The 20,214-nt window shown below is 36.9% G+C and overlaps 3 protein-coding genes across 3 annotated transcripts; 2 read left to right on the forward strand and 1 right to left on the reverse strand.

The window, feature by feature from the left end:
* Positions 1-206: 206 nt before the first annotated feature.
* On the reverse strand, positions 207-5,117 carry LOC110412979 (uncharacterized). Its single transcript, XM_021423653.2, has 3 exons — positions 2,446-5,117; positions 1,453-1,760; positions 207-912 (listed from the first exon to the last, which is right to left on the reverse strand). The coding sequence occupies exons 1-3, from the start codon at positions 4,917-4,919 to the stop codon at positions 566-568; spliced, it is 3,129 nt and encodes a 1,042-aa protein (XP_021279328.1). The 5' UTR covers positions 4,920-5,117; the 3' UTR covers positions 207-565.
* Positions 5,118-7,733: 2,616 nt separating this feature from the next.
* On the forward strand, positions 7,734-9,571 carry LOC110412579 (RAB6-interacting golgin (DUF662)). Its single transcript, XM_021423145.2, has 4 exons — positions 7,734-8,103; positions 8,565-8,675; positions 8,952-9,032; positions 9,163-9,571. Exons 1-4 carry the CDS (start codon positions 7,852-7,854, stop codon positions 9,235-9,237), a joined length of 519 nt encoding a protein of 172 aa, XP_021278820.1. The 5' UTR covers positions 7,734-7,851; the 3' UTR covers positions 9,238-9,571.
* Positions 9,572-11,941: 2,370 nt separating this feature from the next.
* Positions 11,942-13,479, forward strand: LOC110411914 (protein LURP-one-related 8-like). The gene is made up of 2 exons (XM_021422277.2): positions 11,942-12,524; positions 12,680-13,479. Exons 1-2 carry the CDS (start codon positions 12,255-12,257, stop codon positions 13,055-13,057), a joined length of 648 nt encoding a protein of 215 aa, XP_021277952.1. The 5' UTR covers positions 11,942-12,254; the 3' UTR covers positions 13,058-13,479.
* The last annotated feature ends 6,735 nt before the right edge of the window (positions 13,480-20,214 follow it).

The raw sequence follows: 20,214 nt of genomic DNA on the forward strand, positions 1-20,214 counted from the left end.
CCTTCTCACTTCTACTTTCTAGCAGGTATAAACCAAAACAACATTGCTTTGCCTTTTTTTCTTTTCCCTAATATTTATATTATTATGTTATACATTTTTATTTTAACACCTGAGCATAGTTGTGTTACTATGGTATGTTTATTTTAAAAATAAATGAAAGTTACAAGCTTTTGAACTTGAACCTAGCACAATGCAATCTGTTCTGGTAATATGAATGCTTGATATATTAAAGTTATTCTTTCTTGTCTACATTGTCTGGTAACATCAGCATGGAGGTTGATTAGCAAGGTAAACAATAAAACATACACAGCTAATCTCAAAATAACATACGCAGTTTGTACTGAAAACAAACTCTCTACCAACTAACATTTCCTAGAACAGACCCTACCCTCTTAGTGGTGAACAAACAGACCCTAACCTCTTAGTGATGAAACTGGAGTTAGTTTCATCATTAACAAACGTGACAGCATGAGTTAGTAGGCCTGGACATATGCCTGTGCCCTTTGCAAAATAGCAAGAGAGAGAAGGTTCACCTAAGTATTTACTTGTATTTCCCTTAAATTTATCAGTCAATGTCGAGAAGGGCATCGGCAGTGGCATAGATTTCCTTCTTGCTTTTAACTAAGGCACGACTCTTTGTCTCGAAATCAAGTTTATCCAAGTCACCTGCAATTCCCAAGTAGCCATATAGAACATCTTCAACCTTGTCTAGTGGCACTTTCTTCGTTTCTCCAGTGCTGCAATTGATTTGCTGGAATTCAGCCCTCCCATGTTTGTTCTCAGCATAAAGCTTGTGAAGTCTCTCTGCTTCTTTCAGCCCTGAAAAGGTTCCATGGAAGATCACTGTCATAATACTCTGATTTGCAGGTTTCCCGCGGCACACCTTGGATATTCCCCGGCCAAATCCCATGTCTGCAATTAAACAGAGGCAGGAAACAGAGAGGAAAAAACCAGCATATCACATAAAAACAAATAAATCCTGCAAAAGCTTCCCCAACAATTTGGGGTAATCCTGAAAGGCAAGTTTTTTGTTAAGGGGAGAAGTATAAGTGAGTTTTGAAGCAAGAGATCCATATGACCTGCCAAATGACAAGCACACTGGTTGTGCATACGGACCTAGAGTACACATCCTTCAAATTCTTTGTTGGACATCTCAAGATAAAATCACAGTGATCAAGTAAAAAATCCAAATATTTGGTTTCTAAAATTACAAAGAAGGAAAAAATGATGAAATGTTACAAAAACAAAGGTAGTACAAATCTGAACAATAATTTCCAGAATAATTTGTAAAGAAAATAGTCGAATAAGAGCTGTGATGTAAAAAAATGTTATTTGTCAAATGAGGACTGACAGAAACCATGCACATGCAGCATCCACTACCAAAAAGGGTATTTTAAAATCAGTAAAACACAGTTACAGTGGCACCCACCATCATCATTAAGGTTAACTTACCTCTGAGAAATGCCTCAATCTCTTCAATACTTACTATAATCCGATGATCGGAATTAGTAGTTGCTATAGAACTATTGTGCAGGATAACAACTGGAGGCCAGATAACAAGATCCTCCTTCATAGCCAAGGCTTCAACATCAGGCAATGTCTTCTGCCTCCATAAACCATTGGAAGCTGCCACTGAGTTCCATCCCATCAAAAAACAAAGTGCTTTGTGTAAACCCAAGTGGTTTACTCTAAGCCCAACCATTCGAGATGTGAAAGCATGCGTTACCAAGCTTAGTGTGTTGACAAACTCTTCGGATTTACTGACAAAACATGAAAATCAACAATTCATTAAAGAAGCATGTTGAAACAAAAATCAGAAGACAGAAAATAATGAAAGCATCATTTCAACAAGTTTTGTGGGAGTTAAGAGGACAAAAGAGTCAATACTTGTGTCAAATCATGTAAAAGTTTATTCACAAATCAGATGCATATAAATAAAATGACAATCATTTTTAGCACAGTACTAATAGACATTTGTCCCTATATCTGTAATATGCCCATGAAAAGAAATCATTCTAATCCTGCATTTAAGCAGATCATAAAGTTATAAAAGACTTCTAAAGCTCAAATAAGGAAAGATTAGGGGTATTCTGTTAGCTACTAAAGCAGCGGCATTGAGAAATTTATGCTATAGATAAATACTTTCCTAGAGGGTAGTACTTCTAAATGAGGGCACTATCCTAAGTTCAAAGAGATGTACATATAGTGAAACACGTAGCTCAAAATAAATACATATAACCAAGAAATTTGCTCAAGAGAGCTCCCAAGGAAATGTATTAGAAGGTCAAAGGATAAACTTGGTTCTGAGAGAGAGAGAGATACATGTCATTAAGACTGCTACTTAACCACTTAACCTATATATTATTCTATTGATCATGGAATAAACAGTAAATTAAATTCAATGAGGCTCTCTTCGAAAGCAAATACTGACGATATATGGCATACCTGCCACATACACAGCACTTTAAGGTACCAGCTTCTCCTTTCTCTGTGTATTTCCTTCTTTGAGCTGGGTTCTCATTCAATATTTTTACATATTGAACAAAAGCACCACGTATTTGCTGCTCAAACTCCTTAGAGTCCTCAGGTGGCTCAGTCCTTCCACGTTTCACATGACGCAAATCAACATCTCGAGCTTGAACCCCTTCATGAAAATCATTAACATTTTCCTTCAGGAGCTTCCTCATTTTATGTCTTTGAGTCCGAGGCATATAATTTGGGTTATGAACATGACAAGGCGGTCCCAAACGCTGCTTTATACGTTTCCTAGTAGAAGGATATGGATTATGAACATGAGAAGGCGGCCCCAAACGCTGCTTTACACTTGTCCTATTAGAAGGTTGTGCAAATTCTTGCATATGAGGAGAGGAAAACTGATAGTCACAGTCAAAAACGTTCCTTTGACTTGGCAACTCATCAAGCAGAGTAGCCCTCCCATCTTGGGGGCGCTCAGGTCCTGAATTTCTTAGCAATAATGTTTGCTCGAAATCTTCATTACTCCATTGTTCACCTCCGTATCCAATATCAAGAATCTCATCATCTGAGGCATCCGAACTCCGGGGTAATGCACATATTCGACTCTCTGTAATCTTTCTCAGGTCAATAATACGTTTCTTAGGATGTGTCTTCAAAGACCGGCTATTGATGCGTATCTCCTCTGTTACTGAAGTTTGCTCAGTGCTGCCTTCAGTTGTATATACATAATCATCCTGCTTTGGCAGGGAATTGCTTTCCAAGGCACAATCTTGTTGCAACTGTAGACTTTCACAATTAAAATTAGCTCCCTTTTGGTCCCGAGGATGGTTCATCCTTGAAGCCATAGTTTCATTTTCTTTCTCCATCACAAGTGATTCCCCACTTAAACCAAAATGAGTTCGAGGTAAAGGATGACCACCATCTTCTAGCGGTTCTGGCTTTTCACCATGCAAAGGCGCTTCCTTTTGTTTATGAAGATGCTTCATCCTAATACCCAGGAGCTCATTTTCTTGCTGCGTCTCCTGTGATTCAACATTAAGATCAAGATCATGTTGAGGTAAAGTACGGCCGTAATCTTCTGTTAAGCCCTGGCCTTCACCAGTCAAAAGCACCTTCTTTTGGGCCTGAGGACGATTCCTCCTAGGACTGAAAGCATCATTTGCTTGCTCCATTACATGTGATTCTCCGGCCAAATTAAGATAATTTTGAGGTAAAGAACAGCCAAAATCTTCTGGCAACTCCTGCCTTTTACCAAGCAAAGGAGCGGTCTTTTGGCTCTGCTGACAATTCATTCTAGAACCCAAATCCTTATTTTCTTGCTCCATCTCATGTGATTTTCCAGTTAAATGAACATAATATTGAAACTGCTGGCTTTTACCATTAAAACCCGCTCCATTTTGGCTCTGAGCATGATTCATCCTACAACCCAGAACCTCATTTCCTTGCTCCGTCTCATTCCCATGTGACTTTTCTTTTAAGTCAGGATAAATTTGAGGTAAAAGATGGCCACAATCTTCTTCAAACTGCTCCCTTGCACCATGGAAAAAAGCGCCGTTTGCGCTCTGTGAATGATTCATCCTAAAGCCCACAACGTCCTCTCCTTGTCCACTAAAACCCAGATATCGTTTAGTAAAAGCATGACGGCTACAATCTTCTCTCGGCTGATGCCTTTCCCCATGCAAACCTTCTCTCTTTTGTTCTGTCATATACTGTTGAGGTAAAGAAAAACGTCGGGCCAACTCCAATGGCCTGTTTTCCCCTGCAGCATCAATTTTATCGATAATAGAATCGACAAGACTGGTTCTGGATCTCACACTCTCCATCTTCCTATATGCAAGTTCAGTAACTCTCTCAGTTTTCCTGATCTTATTCCTAGCCATTTCAGCTATCACAGATGGAGAATCAAAACCCAATTTTTCCCCACTAAAACCAACCGCCTCATTTGTCATTCCCCTGTTTCCAACCTCTGGATACCGGAAATCTTCGCCATTATAGCTAAAACCCCACTTCGTTTCCTTCAAAGGTGGCGGCTTTGAATCGATGAACCGGTTTTCTTCTGTTAAAACAATCCCCACTGGACTAATCGAATAAGTTCTCGTGGTTCTCTCATTCCGCACGGCTAGTTCCTGCTTATAAGTAGTCGCCGCCGCCACGGCCTTCCCGGAATTATAGGGTAAAAGATGGTCCCACTGGAACTTGGTGGAGGTTGACCGTCCTTGCCGCCGCAATGATTCGTTAAACTCCGACAGTTTTCTCGTGCAGATTTCTCTGTCATCGTCTACATGGTTACTCTTCTTGCCCTGTTGTTGATCCTCCGACCCAGATAACTGCTCCGCCTCGGACCGTTTCGAACCAGAAGACCGGTCCCGAATTCGCGAACGACGCGGAGGAGACCGGGCTCTGGTCTTTGAATATGTTGAGTCCCTTCTCATCGACGAGGACATGACTAGAAACAGTTAAAAAAAAAACGTGGCCCAAACAGCGCGTAGAAAACCTAGGAGACAACGAAAGAACCCTTAATGTAGAAGCGGGAAAGTTGGAGAGTTCAAAACGGAAGGGTTTATGGAAAAGAAAAGAAGAAGAAAAAAGGGCTTAAGCTTTCATGGGAAAAGTTGCGATTCTGAAGTCTAAAACCGTAGGGAAAACAGAGACGGGGGACATAGAAAGTCATAAAATTTTGGAGACGCTTGTGGAGCACGCCACGGAGTTTGGGCGGGGAATCAGGTCTGAGATTTGGGTGTCAACGGAGGTAGAACGATGTGACACGTGGCACGTTTACCATTATGTGCAGTAAATAAATTTAGTAAATTATTTACTTTGATAATTAGTTATCCTATCTCCATTAGATAATTTGAACGTAAGTTATTCTCTCATAAATCAAAATTTTAATTTTTATTAAATTATGAAACATATATTTGATGTCATATAATGTATAGCATCTATTTATATTAATAAATTAACTGTTATCATCTGGCTTATAAATAAATTTAAATTTAAATTTTTAAAATATTCCATTTTTTAAAAGTTTAAACTATATTATTTTATTATTTAATGATAATTTATAAATTTATATACTAACAATACATTAAATATAACTCTTTAGTTCTCTTTCACTGTATTCTCTCTCTCTCTCTCTCTCTCTATATATATATATATATATAAACTTCCTTTTCATTTAAAAGAATATCAACCAACAAAATTTTACCATCCATCCTACCAAGACCAAAATTAAAAAAAAATCTACATTTTTCAAATGAGCACAAAAACCAAATTGGAATTAAATTAGTACTTATCAGCAAAAAAGGCATTACTTATAAAAAAAACTCATAATTTAAGATTTTCACCTTTAACCAAAGATTATAAAAATATAATAATAACTTTTAAAATTCTTTATTTATCAAAATAAATTAAAATTTCATCCGAGTATTTAGATAATTGATTAATACATAAATTTATTATCTAAAAAATATAGTTTGAATTTCTCTTCTCTAATTATAAAAAAAATTAAGATGAAACATGAGAAATAACTATAAAAAGCAAATACTGGAATCATTTTTAGTTTCCCTCTCTCTCACATTTGAATTTTTCAAACATTTTTTCTATTTTAAATTACTTATTCAAGAAATGTAGGCGACTCCTTGACTTGAAATGATTCCACCTGGGGGCCCAACAAGGCAAAAGTGGGCCAGTCAGCCCGCCGTAACTCTGACCAATTCCAACCTAATAATTTTTCTAAAGGGCCTTTAGAGTTTATACCTACGAACATACCCCAAAAAGCTGAACTAGTAAAGGCCAAAGGGCCTAGATTTTGAGTACATTAACTGACCAAGCTGGCCTGTCATTCTACTATGCAAAAAAGATTAAATAAATAATTCAAAAATCAAGGATGCGCTAAAAGACATTACGCCCCCCCTAAACCAAATTAAAGCACAAAGCAAAGCATATGATTCTGACATTTTGCCACACCCCAACCTTAACCCAAATCTTTTGACATTTGCAGAAATTTAATGAAAGGATTTTGAAATTGGAATCAATACTAGAAAAACCCATGTGGGGGCTTAGCAGCAAATTGGTTTCTGTAAGGTGAAGAAAAGAATCTATCCTATTTATGCACCATAACAATTTATCAACTGTTTTAGAAGGTCAGCAATTAGACAATATATATTATATATTAAACCCATACTTGTATCAAGTAAATCAACAATGAACACTATTTTTCCTGACCAGTGCATTCAAGCCTACAATTCAGATATCACACCAGTGAATTTGACATGAAATAATGAGCATATGGTGTCATTGTGCTCAAACGTCTTTCCCTAACATCAACATTAGCCTTTCAACCTCTCATCTGCTCATCCTAGAGTGAAATAAGAAAGGAAAACGCAGAAGATTAAAAGTAAAGATTTTGTTATTTATTTTTTTTTTTTTAAAAGAAGTCCAAGCTGGAAGGGTAATTATAGTATGTATAATAATAATAAGGGCAGCTAGGCTGCTGCCAATCTCTCCTGCTCTGTCTTGTCACTCAAGGCTTTCCCCCCACCATGTCTTGTGTAAGGTGACCACTTGTTGTCCATTCCTCAAGTAAGACTTCTGCTCCAAGCACTCCTCGTCAAGGAAAAAGAAGATTTACCAATACTCCTTAGGACCTTTCAACCAATATATATCAGTTTAAATGATAGCAATATTATTATATATACTTTACATTTTGGAATGTGAGAAAATGATTTGTGCACCAATAATTATATATTTCTTCATATATACACTAGCAGATGGTAAGTTTTATATACTTCATCTGTATTTTTTATCCATAAATGTTTAAAAAATAGGTGCACAAGTGAGAAGAAAAGCAGTAGTTAACTGAACTTGTCAATAGACCAACTTAAGCAAATAGCTTGCCTACCAAAGGAGGCCCATGATCCACCTAGATCCTCCTCTAATCCAAGCTTAAAAAATTTACAATTGGAAAGAAGGTGCACAAGAATGTATTCTACAATATGGGATTGCTGATAACTTACCTCTGAGCTAAAATTTGAATACAAAAAAATAGATTTACTGAAGTTAATTAAGTGGGGGTTAAAGTGAAGATGGAAAGAACATTTGATTAAAGTCTTTGTTGAAGAAAGGTGAAAAATCCTCTCTAACTTAATGATTATAAAGTGAGCAGACATTTTGGTCATTTTGTATCTTTTATAATTCTAATTTGTTTTGTGTTAAAGTAAGCTAGTTGGTTTCAAGCCTTTAAAGCCAGCCTTGCATATAACAACCTATTGCAAGGGAAAGAGAGCCATCATTCTAAAGAAAAAGAGCAAGGAAAAGAGAGGGGTAAAAGAGAATTGCAGGAAGAAAAGAAGGGTGGGGGTGTGCAAGGAGTCATCAATGGCAACACCAAAGCAGATATGGGAGCAACAGCAATCGCAGATGCAGCGAGTAAAGAACTCGGGAATTACCAGTTGCAATGGGAGTCCGATAAAAGATGACAAGGAAGAGGAGATGGCGAAATCTGCATTGGCATCGTTTCGAGCAAAAGAAGAAGAGATTGAGAGAAAGAAGATGGAGGTGAGGGACAAGGTTCAGGCTTACATGGGACGCGTCGAAGAAGCAACTAGGCGGTTGGCTGACATTCGAGAAGTAAGTCCTGAGAAAAAAGAAAAAAAATAAAAGGATCGGATCATGGTTTAGCAACTCGAATGAGATCATCATCTTGTATATATTTACTCTGGCCTAAAAGAGAAACAGTTTTTAACGAAAAAACAGTGAATCTATATGATATTATACAACATGACATTTTGTTTTAGAACATGGAGAAATCTGAACAGGAACAACATCCCATAATGTTGTTCTTGATTTAGCTCTAGAATACTTTTGTTTAATTTCTGAAAAAGAGTGAAGCAGTACAGCTAAGTTGGCTCAAATGGTTGTTTTTGATCATCAATTCATCTCTTCTTTTACTAGTTCTAAGAAGGTTTCGAGAATCTAAGTAGAATTATAATATCTATAAACTCAATCTTCCTTTTATATGGTACATGTTATTGCACTATACTTGTTCATGCGACACATGGTGGATTCTTTGAATTGATAAAATCTTCCAGGAGCTTGATTCACTCATAGATCCAATGAGGAAGGAAGTTGCAAATGTACGCAAGAAGATAGACACCGTTAACCGGGAGCTGAAACCATTGGGACAGAGCTGCCAGAAGAAGGTGAAAAATATTATATTCATTATGAACTATTACACTGTGTATCAAATGGCAATAGAGGGCTTAGTTAGTAATAATTTTGATGATTATTGGTATAACCTCTCATCATTTGATGCAACCAAATGGACATCTAAATGCTTCTTGAAGCTGAGAATTTACATGTTCTATGACTGCAATTTTTGTTATCATTTTATAAGAACAGCATGACAGTTCAATATATATATATATTCAAGTAGATATAGTTGGTGCCTAGCCCCTCAAGAGTTTTGGTAATCACAGGAAAGAGAATACAAAGAAGCCCTTGAAGCCTTCAATGACAAGAATAAGGAGAAAGCTCAACTGGTTAGCAAATTAATGGAGGTGAATATTTGTTCTGCTTAACGGTTCAATAGGAGCATTAATTTACTTTGATCAAATCTTGTTCTGACAATTTCTAATTAACATGTTTCTTTTCTTTTTTTTTTCTCCTTTCTGTCAAATGCTGGTTTAGCTGGTGAGTGAAAGTGAGAAATTGAGGATGAAGAAGCTGGACGAGCTGAGCAAAAATATCGAAACCCTTCACTAAATTGTGCTGACTACAACTACATGATCTGCTTTGTGTGCTGTAATTAGACCCAGGTTTCTGATGTTTGGTACATTTATTGTTTCTGTCCATGTTTTCACTGGTTCTTCATGGGAAGTTTTCTGATCTAGGAAAGTAGTCACTGAGCAGGTTTGTCACTGAACAGGTCAACTTTCTTGTACTGAATGTATGGATATGCTTGCTCAGCCACCATTGCATAGTGAATTGCTCATGTGTTTGTCAGCAAGCCACCTATCTAACTCAAAAAAGAGATGTGCCACCATAAAAATTTGGTCAATAATTTCAAGAATTCGATTCCAATTTATCCCACTCAGAGGTCAGAAACTTGCAACTAGGTCCATATTTTGATTCATCCAGTTCCTAATCCAATTCTGACATGTTGTGCTGTTACATTATGTCCAGTAAAGATCTGGTTGCATTAGTGTCAAGATAAAGTACAACCTGCCAAACAGGGAAGAGGAAATCATAATCTGAGTTACAAAATTCCTGATTCTTCATCACCGTCTCTCTAATGCCTAGACACGAATCCCAGACCTGCCACCAGGTTGCAAGGTCATTACTCATTAGCCAGTCTAAACATAAAATGAAGGTTTCCGGTTGTTTGCTTTAACAAGGAACATTTCAATGCTTTTTTTCTTTAATAGTTTCCCAATTCTGAGAATATTATTTCATGGCAGAGACAACCAAGCTAACTTATGTAATGCCATTATATATGTGCTGCATCTTTTCCAAAAGAGCAAAACTCCAATGATACTAATACTATATTCCAACTCGTAACAAAACAGTATGCAGCAAGTTGTTTTAGGTAACCAGTCACGAAAAACCTCTCTCCGGTGCATATGTTTCTTGTTAGGTCAGCTAAGTTAACTTGATTATTAATTAATCAATCTCTTTGACTCCTGTCCGGTGGTTTAATCCCACAAGGCCCTGTTCACTGTTTCTTTACAGACTCAGAATAGAAGGAGAAAAAGGACCCTACTTACTTCCAAGGCTTCCTTATCAAGTAAAATTCTTAAACAGCCATGTGCTTATATCTCCACTCCAGAACCATATCTGATTGTGGAAGTTTTTTTTTTTTTTTTTTTATAATTTAGATTTTACAGAAAGACTGTCTTTATGCATCAGAGTTAATTAAAATGCAGGGGAGAATATACACACGTTTACTCTAAAGCACTTTTATGCCAAATTATGGTGATGCAAAGATTTGGTTTTTTGTTATAGTCAATTGCTTCAACACTAAATAAGCATAATACTTGAAAAAAGTATTCAATTGTTCAAAAAAATTTAAATAAGTTTATACCTTTTTATTATATTCAATTATATATATATATATATATTGAATAGCAAAAGGAATTTATTAATAAAATAGAGTCCCACGATAGTAAGACTCTACCTGAAAAAAAATTACAGTAGAATTGAAAATTTTCTATATTTTTATTATAAATTAAATAAATCCTTTTAATTAACAATTAATTAAAAATTATTAGTTAAAACGTCACTTGTTATTTTATGTAACATAATATTGATGAAACATGTTGACATATCATAACAAATAATAATGTGACATGTTGATATGATATAAGTACGTGACCCTATAATATTTTTACTTTTTTACGTAAACATTATGTGACATAAAAATTACTTGTGATATTTTAATTAATAATATTTAATTAATTATTAGTTATAAAGTTTATTTAATGTAAAATAAATTATACAATGTAAAATAAAAATATAAAATTTTGATTAAATTTAATAAAAAATAAGTATTTATTTATATTTTTAAAATAATTTAAATTTTTTAAAAATATTAGACCTGTGAAATACTTATGTTACTCAACTCTGGGAATGAGTTTTGAATATGAATATTTCAATTTCTTCTTAAAATTCTCCTATATATTTAAAGGATCAAACTTTCATTCTTATATATCATGTATTAAACACGAATACTCTAAAAAAAAAAAAGGGCGAAACAACATAGAAAACTTTCTTATAGTGTCCATGTTTGACAATAGGGTAATGAAATCTCAACTTGTATCAACTTAGGGCTCGGCCCAAATGGCTCGTCCACCCCCAACGAGGGCGGAAATCCTTGTAGCGCTGGGGTTCAGCCTTCTATGATTTGCGGCATCGTCCCTCGACAAGGTTCATACTAAATGATCCGAGACTGAAAGAAATGAAAATGTACGTCGACAGTTGGCCCTTTCAAATAAAAGAATCCACGTGTTTTTTGTTCCGATAAACGGGGTTACTAGACGAGAAAAAAGCGAAAGGGTTGTGAGTGCCAAAGTGAAAGAAACCTTATCTGTACGCGTCAAATAAAAATGGCTCCATGGAGATAAGGGGCGTCGCACTCGCTCAAAGACGTCCTGCCCCAATCACATTCTAATAGTAAGCTTAATTATAATATACTGGTGTTTACTAGAATTATAATAGCAAGAAATGTCAATGGAACATCGGCAGAAAAATATCTAGCAGAGTGCATTGCGCAGTCGACAAGTGTCCACTTCTTCCCACCGCAAATCAGTTCTCAGCCACAAAATTTCGGCTTATTTAATTACTACCAACTTAATGAATATTAGCTTCCTTTGAAGTAAAGATAGGGTGGAGCTAATTTTTTTTTCCTGAAAACGTTTTCGTCTTTATCAAAAGCATCGATGGCTCGATGCCCATCATCCAATCCATCCCTTTCCCTTTCACTTTCTTCAACTATTTTCTTGGTCCAATCAAATGCTGGTTTAACGTCATTAGATGGTGGCGCACTCGTGGTAGACTTTTGTACCCAATTGGTGCGCCCCTTTTGTTCTCTCTCTTCCGGGTGTCCGCCCATTCTACCCTTTATATATTATTAATGCTCTCTGCCTAACTCGCCCATACAAGCTCTCGCAAGGTTGGCTTCCTCTTTTGCCTTTGCCCTTTTTTGCTCCGTTTTTTTCTGCCATTGTGTTACAGGAGTTGACTTGCAATCTCCGAGAGTTAAAAGGCTGGAACCTTTTACGCGAATGACGAGGGTTTATCCCAACGCTAGCTTTAACGCTGGCAGCGATGCCATCTCCATGACGGCGCCTAAGCTGTTAGTAGCTGATGATCACAAGAGGGAGGCAGTTCTAACCGTCTGGAAAAAATCGTTGCTTTTCAACTGTAACGGCTTCACGGTGTTTGATGGTAAAGGTGATTTGGTGTACAGGGTGGATAATTACATGGAAGGCAACAAGGGTGAGATCCTTCTCATGGATGCCACTGGCAAGCCTCTCCTCACCATCCGCCGCAAGGTACCTTGTTTTGTTTAAATCTAAGTCAAGTAGGCATAGCTTGTCATTGGGGTTAGAATAAAGTTAGGATCGTGTGATTGCTTTTGTCGTTTAATTCATTAGTATATGATAAAATTAACTTAAGGATGATGTTGTTTCGACGTCTATGTGATCAGAAAATGAGCCTGGGGGACAGCTGGCTGGTTTACGAGGGAGAAACCTCAGTGAATCCCCGACTTTCAGTCAGGAAATCGGTGAACATCCTAAACAGCAAGTGCTTGGCATACGTTAGCCCCGGCAGCACCAACAACCGAAACAACAACATCATGTACGAGATCGAGGGCTCGTATTCCCAAAGATGCTGTGCCGTTTACGATGACAAGCGGCGGTTAGTAGCAGAGATCAAGCGGAAAGAGGCTGTCGGAGGAGTCGCCTTTGGAACCGACATCTTCCGCCTTCTCGTTCAGCCTGACAACATCAGGACGGACTATGCCATGGCTTTCGTCATCCTTCTTGATCAAATGTTCGGATCCTCAAGGCGCTGCTCCACCTAACTCTTGTCTTGCTATGTTCTTCTGCGAAACACACACACACACTCTCTCTCTATCTCTCTCTCACTCTATATATATAATCATAGCAACAATTTCCACATTGCAAGCATCACCATATTTGGTTCTATGACCTTCCCGACCCAATCATTTGCCTTTAACGAAAAAAATTAAATAAAAAAAAAACAAGAAACTTGTTTTTGCTCTGGGAGGTTGGTTTTTTCGTTTTAGATAAAAAACCAAGCTCCCAGTGGGGATGTATATACGTTCAACAGAAAAATAATTTTTCTGTTTTCTTTCCTTTTCCGAAGGTTGTTCATGATCTAGATTGAAAGACTGAAAGTGCTGTTGAGATCTGGGTTTTTTCCTTCATAGAGGACGATTGAAAAATAATACAGATCCAATCAAAGTTGCCTTTTCCCTGTTTATGTTTTATATTTTGCTCTGCCAGGGCTACAATTTTTCTTCTTTCTTTTCACTCATATTTCCTAGAATTACACACGTGATGAAATCTAGAGTCCATTGGAAAACATAGACACAGAAGCACATTTGGACCACACCATTCCACTTTATTTGTGTACGATCTTCCATAAGGAATCGTAAACGGATCGAAATTGAAAGCGAAAATCGTAAAGGAATGAAAATTAAAAGGAAACAAAAGAACGCGAGGTCGGCACCGAAGTTGACTTGAGATATATATTACTCTCCTTCTCATATATTACCGCCGCGTCATCATCTCTATATGCAGATTCTTCGACAAGAGTGCCAACAGGATTCATCTCCTTTCCCATTAATTCACAAATATAAGCCACACACCTGGCTTTGTAGATCTTGACTAGATCTATAAAGAGTGAAATGTGGCCATGAGCTAACCAGGGTAACATGAGAATACTTGTTGTCTGTTGTGCTGTCGTCATGAGTGATCTCTTTGGTAACTCTTAATATAAATACGACAAGGTTCTTAGAGAACCTTTCGAGGCTCACTAGACTTTTTTATACACCAGTACAGTGTATGTGCACATTAACAGATGTGAGGGCTTTCCCAATAAAGTGATTACTACATACAGATATCAAGCTCAAAATTAGTCAAAAGTTTGGTAGTCTGATTTGTTTTTATGGTCGAGGTGTAGCATTAATGGAGAATGGAGACAACCACTTAATTTTTAGTGACCTTGGACATTTTAAGAGTCAAATTATGAGCTTTCTGCTTGGCTGATTGTTTTGTTTGGAGCCTAGAATTTGCCAACTATGTCTCAACTCCCAACATATTTCAGAAAGGTTTACATGTCAGTCATCATCGTCCCAGAATACAGTTCTTGCTCAAGTTTGGCCTTTTTCATTTTCCTTAAGCTTTTCTTAAGATCACTTCATTAGGATTAGAGAATTTGAATTTATCGATTAACACAGATACATTCTGGAGAAGATCAAAAGTGAATGATGTAAGACAAAGTTGAACTTTGGTTCTTAAATTATGAAAATATCAATTCATTGGATTAATTAATGTTAATTTTCATTAACCAAAGGCCACCGCAGAGAAACCTACTAGCTAGGCTTTCTAGAACAATGACAGTAGAACAAAGATATATCTGCAATCTAAGCAACTAACGATTTCTGGCTAATCCTGGAATTTACAAATAAATCTCTGTTCCTTCAAGATTACTGAAGCAACTAAAAATTGCAACTTTTATTAGAAAAATGAAATACATAGATTGAATTCTGCTTATTAAAGGCCTGATCTGTCGCATGTATTTAGGTAGTCTTTGATGCTTTCAAAAGCTATTATTAAGCTGCAGTATTTGGTCCAGTGCTAAGTTTGTCTCTTCTTCTCCTTTCACTCTCAACCTTTGGCCGACGTCTTTAGCTCTAGCCTTCAATTCTTTCCCCACTTCTTGCACCGTCACTTCATTGAGAATCCTTACAATTTCCTCACTTTTAAGCTTGCCATTCTCTCTTGGCACCTTCATGCCCACACCAAGCTCTGTCACCAACTTGGCATTAAAAAGCTGATCATGCTTCATAGGCATGGCTATGATTGGTACACCATAGATCATTCCTTCTACGGTTGAATTCCAGACACAATGACTCACAAATCCCCCTATGCTTGAATGCCCAAGTATTTTTGCCTGTGAAGCCCATCTTTGCAATATAAAGCCTCTCTCCTCAAATCTCTCAGAACAGCATTCCGATAAGGCTTCAGGGGTACAAATGTTATAATCTCCACCTTGAAATCTCACAACCCATATAAAGCTCACCTTGCTAAGTTCTAGCCCAAGAGCTATCTCCTCCTCCTCTTTCTTTGAAAGAAAACACTCACTTCAAAAAGAAAACTAAGACAACTGAAGCAGGTTCCTTCTTGCTCAGCCATTGAAAGAGGAACCACCTGCTTCCCTAGTAAAACTGACATATAATCAACGCACGAAGCTTCAATCATTCTTGATGACTTGATCAATACCATGTTAGACGATCTTCCTAAGCATTCCAAGAAACTCTTTGTCCGTGATACCATTTTCTGTACCATCAAACCACTGAAGAGATTTCTTGAATTCAGCTTCCTGGATAGCATGTTCCATGGTAGGGTTCTTCGCATAGTGGACCGCTGAAGAGCTACCTGTAGCACCAGTAGCTATGAACATGACAGCTCTAATATCATGCTCAGCTGCTGCTGCTGCTGCCCATGGTTGCAAAAAATCATGGATGACTAAATTGGGCTTAAGGGTTCTTAGTGTTCTTACCAATTCATAACAGAAAGTATCAAATATGCAGAGAAAGAAAGTAAAGGAGCAATAGAGAAAAAAAACAGAGAACTTGGTTAATATGAATTATATTGCCTGAAGGAAGAAATGCATAAATATATACATGAGTTGTTTGACGAACACTTGTACAAAACATATTTAAACAAAATAACACTCAAGCTAGTTTTTATCTCAACACTCCTAAACACTAGCTTGTTGAACATTTAATGTTCTCCTCAGTTCTTCAAACCGGGACAGATGCAGGGATTTAGTCAGAATGTCTGCAAGTTGATCACTGGAGTTACAATGCTGAATAGATATCTCTTGATTCTTCTCAGCTTCTCTCAAGGCATGGTATTTAACTTTGATATGCTTTGTTCTGCTATGGAAAACAGGATTTTTCACCATGGCAATAGCAGATTTGTTGTCCACATACAACCTAACTGGAGGCACACGAAAAAAGCCAAGATCAGTTAAAATTTTCTTCACCCAGATAGCTTGATTTGCAGCTGTAGCTGCTGCTATATACTCTGTTTCTGCAGAGGATTGAGCAGTAGTCTCTTGCTTCTTTGAATTCCAACAAAAAACACCATTTCCAAGTGTAAACACATATCCAGAAGTGCTTTTGCAGTCATCCACACAGCCTGCCCAATCACTATCCGAGAAACCAACTAACTCAACTGATTTTTCATCAGAATAAGCGAACTGAAGACTAAGATTAATAGTGCCTTTTAAATATCTAAGCACCCTTTTAGCTGTTGAAAAGTGCTGAGTGGTTGGAACCTGCATAAATTTGGACAGATAACTCACAGCAAACATCAGGTCAGGTCTTGAAGCACAAACATAAAGCAAAGATCCTATCAAGCTTCTAAATGTTGAAGGATTTTCAAGCACAGATCCTTTATCAACTGACAGCTTTTCATGAGTAACAAGTGGAGTTCCTACAATATTGCAATCTGACACTTTTAACTTGTCCAGAACTTCACTAATGTAATTTGATTGGGACATATGAATTCCTGTATTGCTTTGAAGAATCTGTAGTCCCAAAAAATAGTTCATCTGTCTCAGATCAATCATTTTAAATCTGTTTTGCATTTCAAGCTTGAGTTTTGCAATTCTCTGATCATCTCCTCCTGCAACTAACATGTCATCATTATATAATGAGATAATCAAAGGATTTTGATCACCAGCCTTCTGTATATACAAGGTAGCTTCATTACTGCTCTTCTGAAATCCTTGACTCTTTAAATAGTCATCAAACTTGCAGTACTAGGCACGTGGTGCCTGCTTCAAACCATAGAGTGCCTTATGAAGTTTGTACACCTTGTCTCGGTGAGGCTCAATTTCAAAACCATAAGGTTGCTCAATGAAAATTTCTTCCTGCAAATCACCACTCAAGAAAGCAGATTTAATGTCCAGATGGAATATTTTCCATTTAAAGTTAGCTGACAATGCTATCAACAATTCGAATGGTATCCATTCTTGCAACAGGCGCAAATGTTTCATGATAATCTACATCAGGCAGTTGAGCAAAGCCTTTGACAACAAGCCTTGCTTTATGCTTGTTCAGAGAACCATCAGAGTTCAATTTCTTTCTAAATACCCATTTCACTCCAAGAACATGATGATGCTTAGGCCTCTCCACTAAACTCCATGTCTTGTTGAGATTTATCATGTTCACTTCCTCTTTCATTGCTTCTTTCCATTCTGGTAACACAATTGCTTCTTCAGATGTAGTAGGTTCAGATATTGCTGCATTGCAGTTTTCATAAATCTCTTGTAACAATCGAGTACCTCTCATTGGAGGTTCATCTACATTTTGATCTGTATCAAGCATCTCATCACTGCTTACAGGTTGAGGGTTAACATCTTCATCTGAAAATCTGGTATATTGCACTTGATATTTCTCCCAGTTCCAGTATGCTCCTTCATCAAATGCTACATGTCTACTAACAGAAACTTTACCAGATTCAATTTGATAAACTTTGTAGGCTTTAGATTATTGACTGTAACCTATAAAAATTCCCAAATTTGCCTTGGGCTGGAGCTTATCTCTAAGTTCTTTAGGAACATGGAGATAACAAATGGATCCAAAGATCCTCAAGTTATCCACAAAAGGTCTGATGCTATACCAAGCTTCATAAAGAGTTTCATTATTTACAGCTTGAGAGATTAAAATATTTTGCAGATAAACTGTTGTATTAGCTGCCTCAGCCCAGAAGTTTTTGGGAAGCTTTTCTCAAACAAAAGACACCTGGACATCTCAACCATTGTTCTGTTCTTCCTCTCACTAACACCATTCTGTTCAGGACAATATGGAGCTGTTAATTGATGATGAATACCCTCCTTCGCCAGATAGCTTGTAAACTCTGAAGAAGTATACTTACCTCCATTATTTGTTCTCAGTGTCTTGATCTTGCAACCTGATTCATTTTTAACTTTTGCCTTAAATTTCTGAAACACTGCAAACACCTCTGACTTATGCTGTATAAAATAAATCTAGGTCATTCTTGACATATCATCAATGAAAATAACAAAATATTTGCTTCCATTTAAAGATGGCTCACTCATGGGTCTAGCAACATCCGAATGAACTAATTCCAATCTATGTTCTACTCTATTCAAGCTTGACTTAGGAAAAGACCTTCTAGTCAACTTACCATACTGACAGGAGGAGCTGCATATAAGACCATCTCCATGCAATTTAGGAAGATCCAACAATAAACCAGAGGCACTTGCTTGCAGTAAAGACCTATAATTACAGTGGCCTAACCTTTTGTGCCACAAATAGGTTTGTTCTGATGAAGATTCTCTTGCAGACAAGCACAAATTTCCCCATTTAATAGGAAAACAATTTCTCACCATAGGAACAGACATCATATAAACACCAAAAGGTTAATAAACTGTGCATGCATTGTTTTTAAATACCAACATATAATCTTCATCAACTAACTGGCCAACACTTAATAAATTTTGAGTTATTTCAAGAACCAGAAGAACATTCAAAACATACCTGGTGCCTGAAGCAGTTTGGATTGCAACTGTTCCTTTCCCTACAGCATCCAGTACAAAACCATTTTCAATTTTAACTGAAGAAAAATGATCAGTGTCCAGTTCAGAGAATAACTCAACCTTTGAAGTCATATGATTAGAACATGCACTGTCAAGAAGCTAGTGATTATTATTTGTTGAGTTAAAAACTTCAATAGTCATGAACAAAACTTCCTCTGCAACTTCAGCTTTCTCAACTTGTTTTGCAATCTATGGTTTTTTGTCTGCAGTTTCAGCTTATTCTTGCAAACCTTTTCTACATGTCCTAGCTGCTTACATGCATTGCATTTGACCCAAGGTCTGAACCAACAATAGGCTTCAGAATGACTTCTTTTTTTTGCAATAAGAACAGACTGAAAACTTGCCTTTTTTGTTTTGAAACCTTCCAGTAGCTGTACCAGCTTTGTCTTTTTCTTTATTTTCATTTGAATTCTTTTTAAATGAAATATCAACAGGAGCTTTACCTTTTGCACGAGCTGCCAATGCATGATCAACTCTTTCATCTCTTCTTGCTGCCTTCCTCTGTTCATCAGCTTCTAAAGCACTAACCAAGTCTGATATTGAAAGCTATGTAATATCCTTTACTTGCTCCAGAGAAGTTATTGTGGGATCGAACATTTCTGGTAAGCTTAACATAATCTTCTCTACCACCTTTAAGTCAGTGAGAGAATCCCCTATGAGTCTGATCTGATTTACCAATTTCATCAAATTTTCAACAAATTCTCCTACCATCTAATTCTCTTTCATTCTTACAAGCTCATATTTCCTTCTGAGATTTTGCAAACGCACCTTTTTGCTCCTTGTAGACCCCAAGAATTCTTTCTTAAGCTTACTCCAAGCCTGGTTTGCAGTCTCACATCCCATTATCCTATTAAAAACCGATTCAGACACAGTTGAGTGTATGAAAAACAGAGCTCTATATCTCTTTGCAATGTCTTCTTCATATTGCTTCACTTGTGCCTATGTGGCATTCTCCTTCAGCACTGGTAATTTAGTCTCAAACTCAACAGCATTCCAAAGATTAACACCTTTTAGAAATGCTTTCATTTTTATGGCCCAAACAGCATAGTTTGAACCATCAAATGAAGGAGGTGACTGTGAAACAGTTGAGGTTGAACTTGACATTGTTTGAAAGAGTTTAGTTATAGTAGATGGAAGATGAGATTTTGAGATTGCTTGCAAGAATTTAAATGACTTAAGGATCAATTCACTTCTCTGATACCATGTTCTTACCAATTCATAACAGAAAGCATCAAATATGCAGAGAAAGAAAGTAAAGGAGCAATAGAGGAAAAAAATAGAAAACTTGGTTAATATGAATTATATTGCCTGAAGTAAGAAATGCATAAATATATACATGAGTTGTTTGACGAACACTTG

This window comes from Theobroma umbraticum, unplaced genomic scaffold (genome assembly GCF_002168275.2).
Source record: "Theobroma umbraticum cultivar Fairchild unplaced genomic scaffold, ASM216827v3 scaffold_95.0, whole genome shotgun sequence".
NCBI classification, from domain to species: Eukaryota; Viridiplantae; Streptophyta; class Magnoliopsida; order Malvales; family Malvaceae; genus Theobroma; species Theobroma umbraticum.

Bases quoted from the DNA above. Each gene is read 5' to 3' on its own strand.
- LOC110412979 (XM_021423653.2), bottom strand. From the start codon at position 4,919: ATGTCCTCGTCGATGAGAAGGGACTCAACATATTCAAAGACCAGAGCC. The intron at 1,761-2,445 runs GTATGCCATATA...ATGTTTTGTCAG, and splicing joins AAGTGCTGTGTATGTGGCAG to TAAATCCGAAGAGTTTGTCA. The intron at 913-1,452 runs GTAAGTTAACCT...GTTTAATTGCAG, and splicing joins GATTGAGGCATTTCTCAGAG to ACATGGGATTTGGCCGGGGA.
- LOC110412579 (XM_021423145.2), top strand. From the start codon at position 7,852: ATGGCAACACCAAAGCAGATATGGGAGCAACAGCAATCGCAGATGCAG. The intron at 8,676-8,951 runs GTGAAAAATATT...TGGTAATCACAG, and splicing joins GACAGAGCTGCCAGAAGAAG to GAAAGAGAATACAAAGAAGC. The intron at 9,033-9,162 runs GTGAATATTTGT...ATGCTGGTTTAG, and splicing joins TGGTTAGCAAATTAATGGAG to CTGGTGAGTGAAAGTGAGAA.
- LOC110411914 (XM_021422277.2), top strand. From the start codon at position 12,255: ATGACGAGGGTTTATCCCAACGCTAGCTTTAACGCTGGCAGCGATGCC. The intron at 12,525-12,679 runs GTACCTTGTTTT...CTATGTGATCAG, and splicing joins TCCTCACCATCCGCCGCAAG to AAAATGAGCCTGGGGGACAG.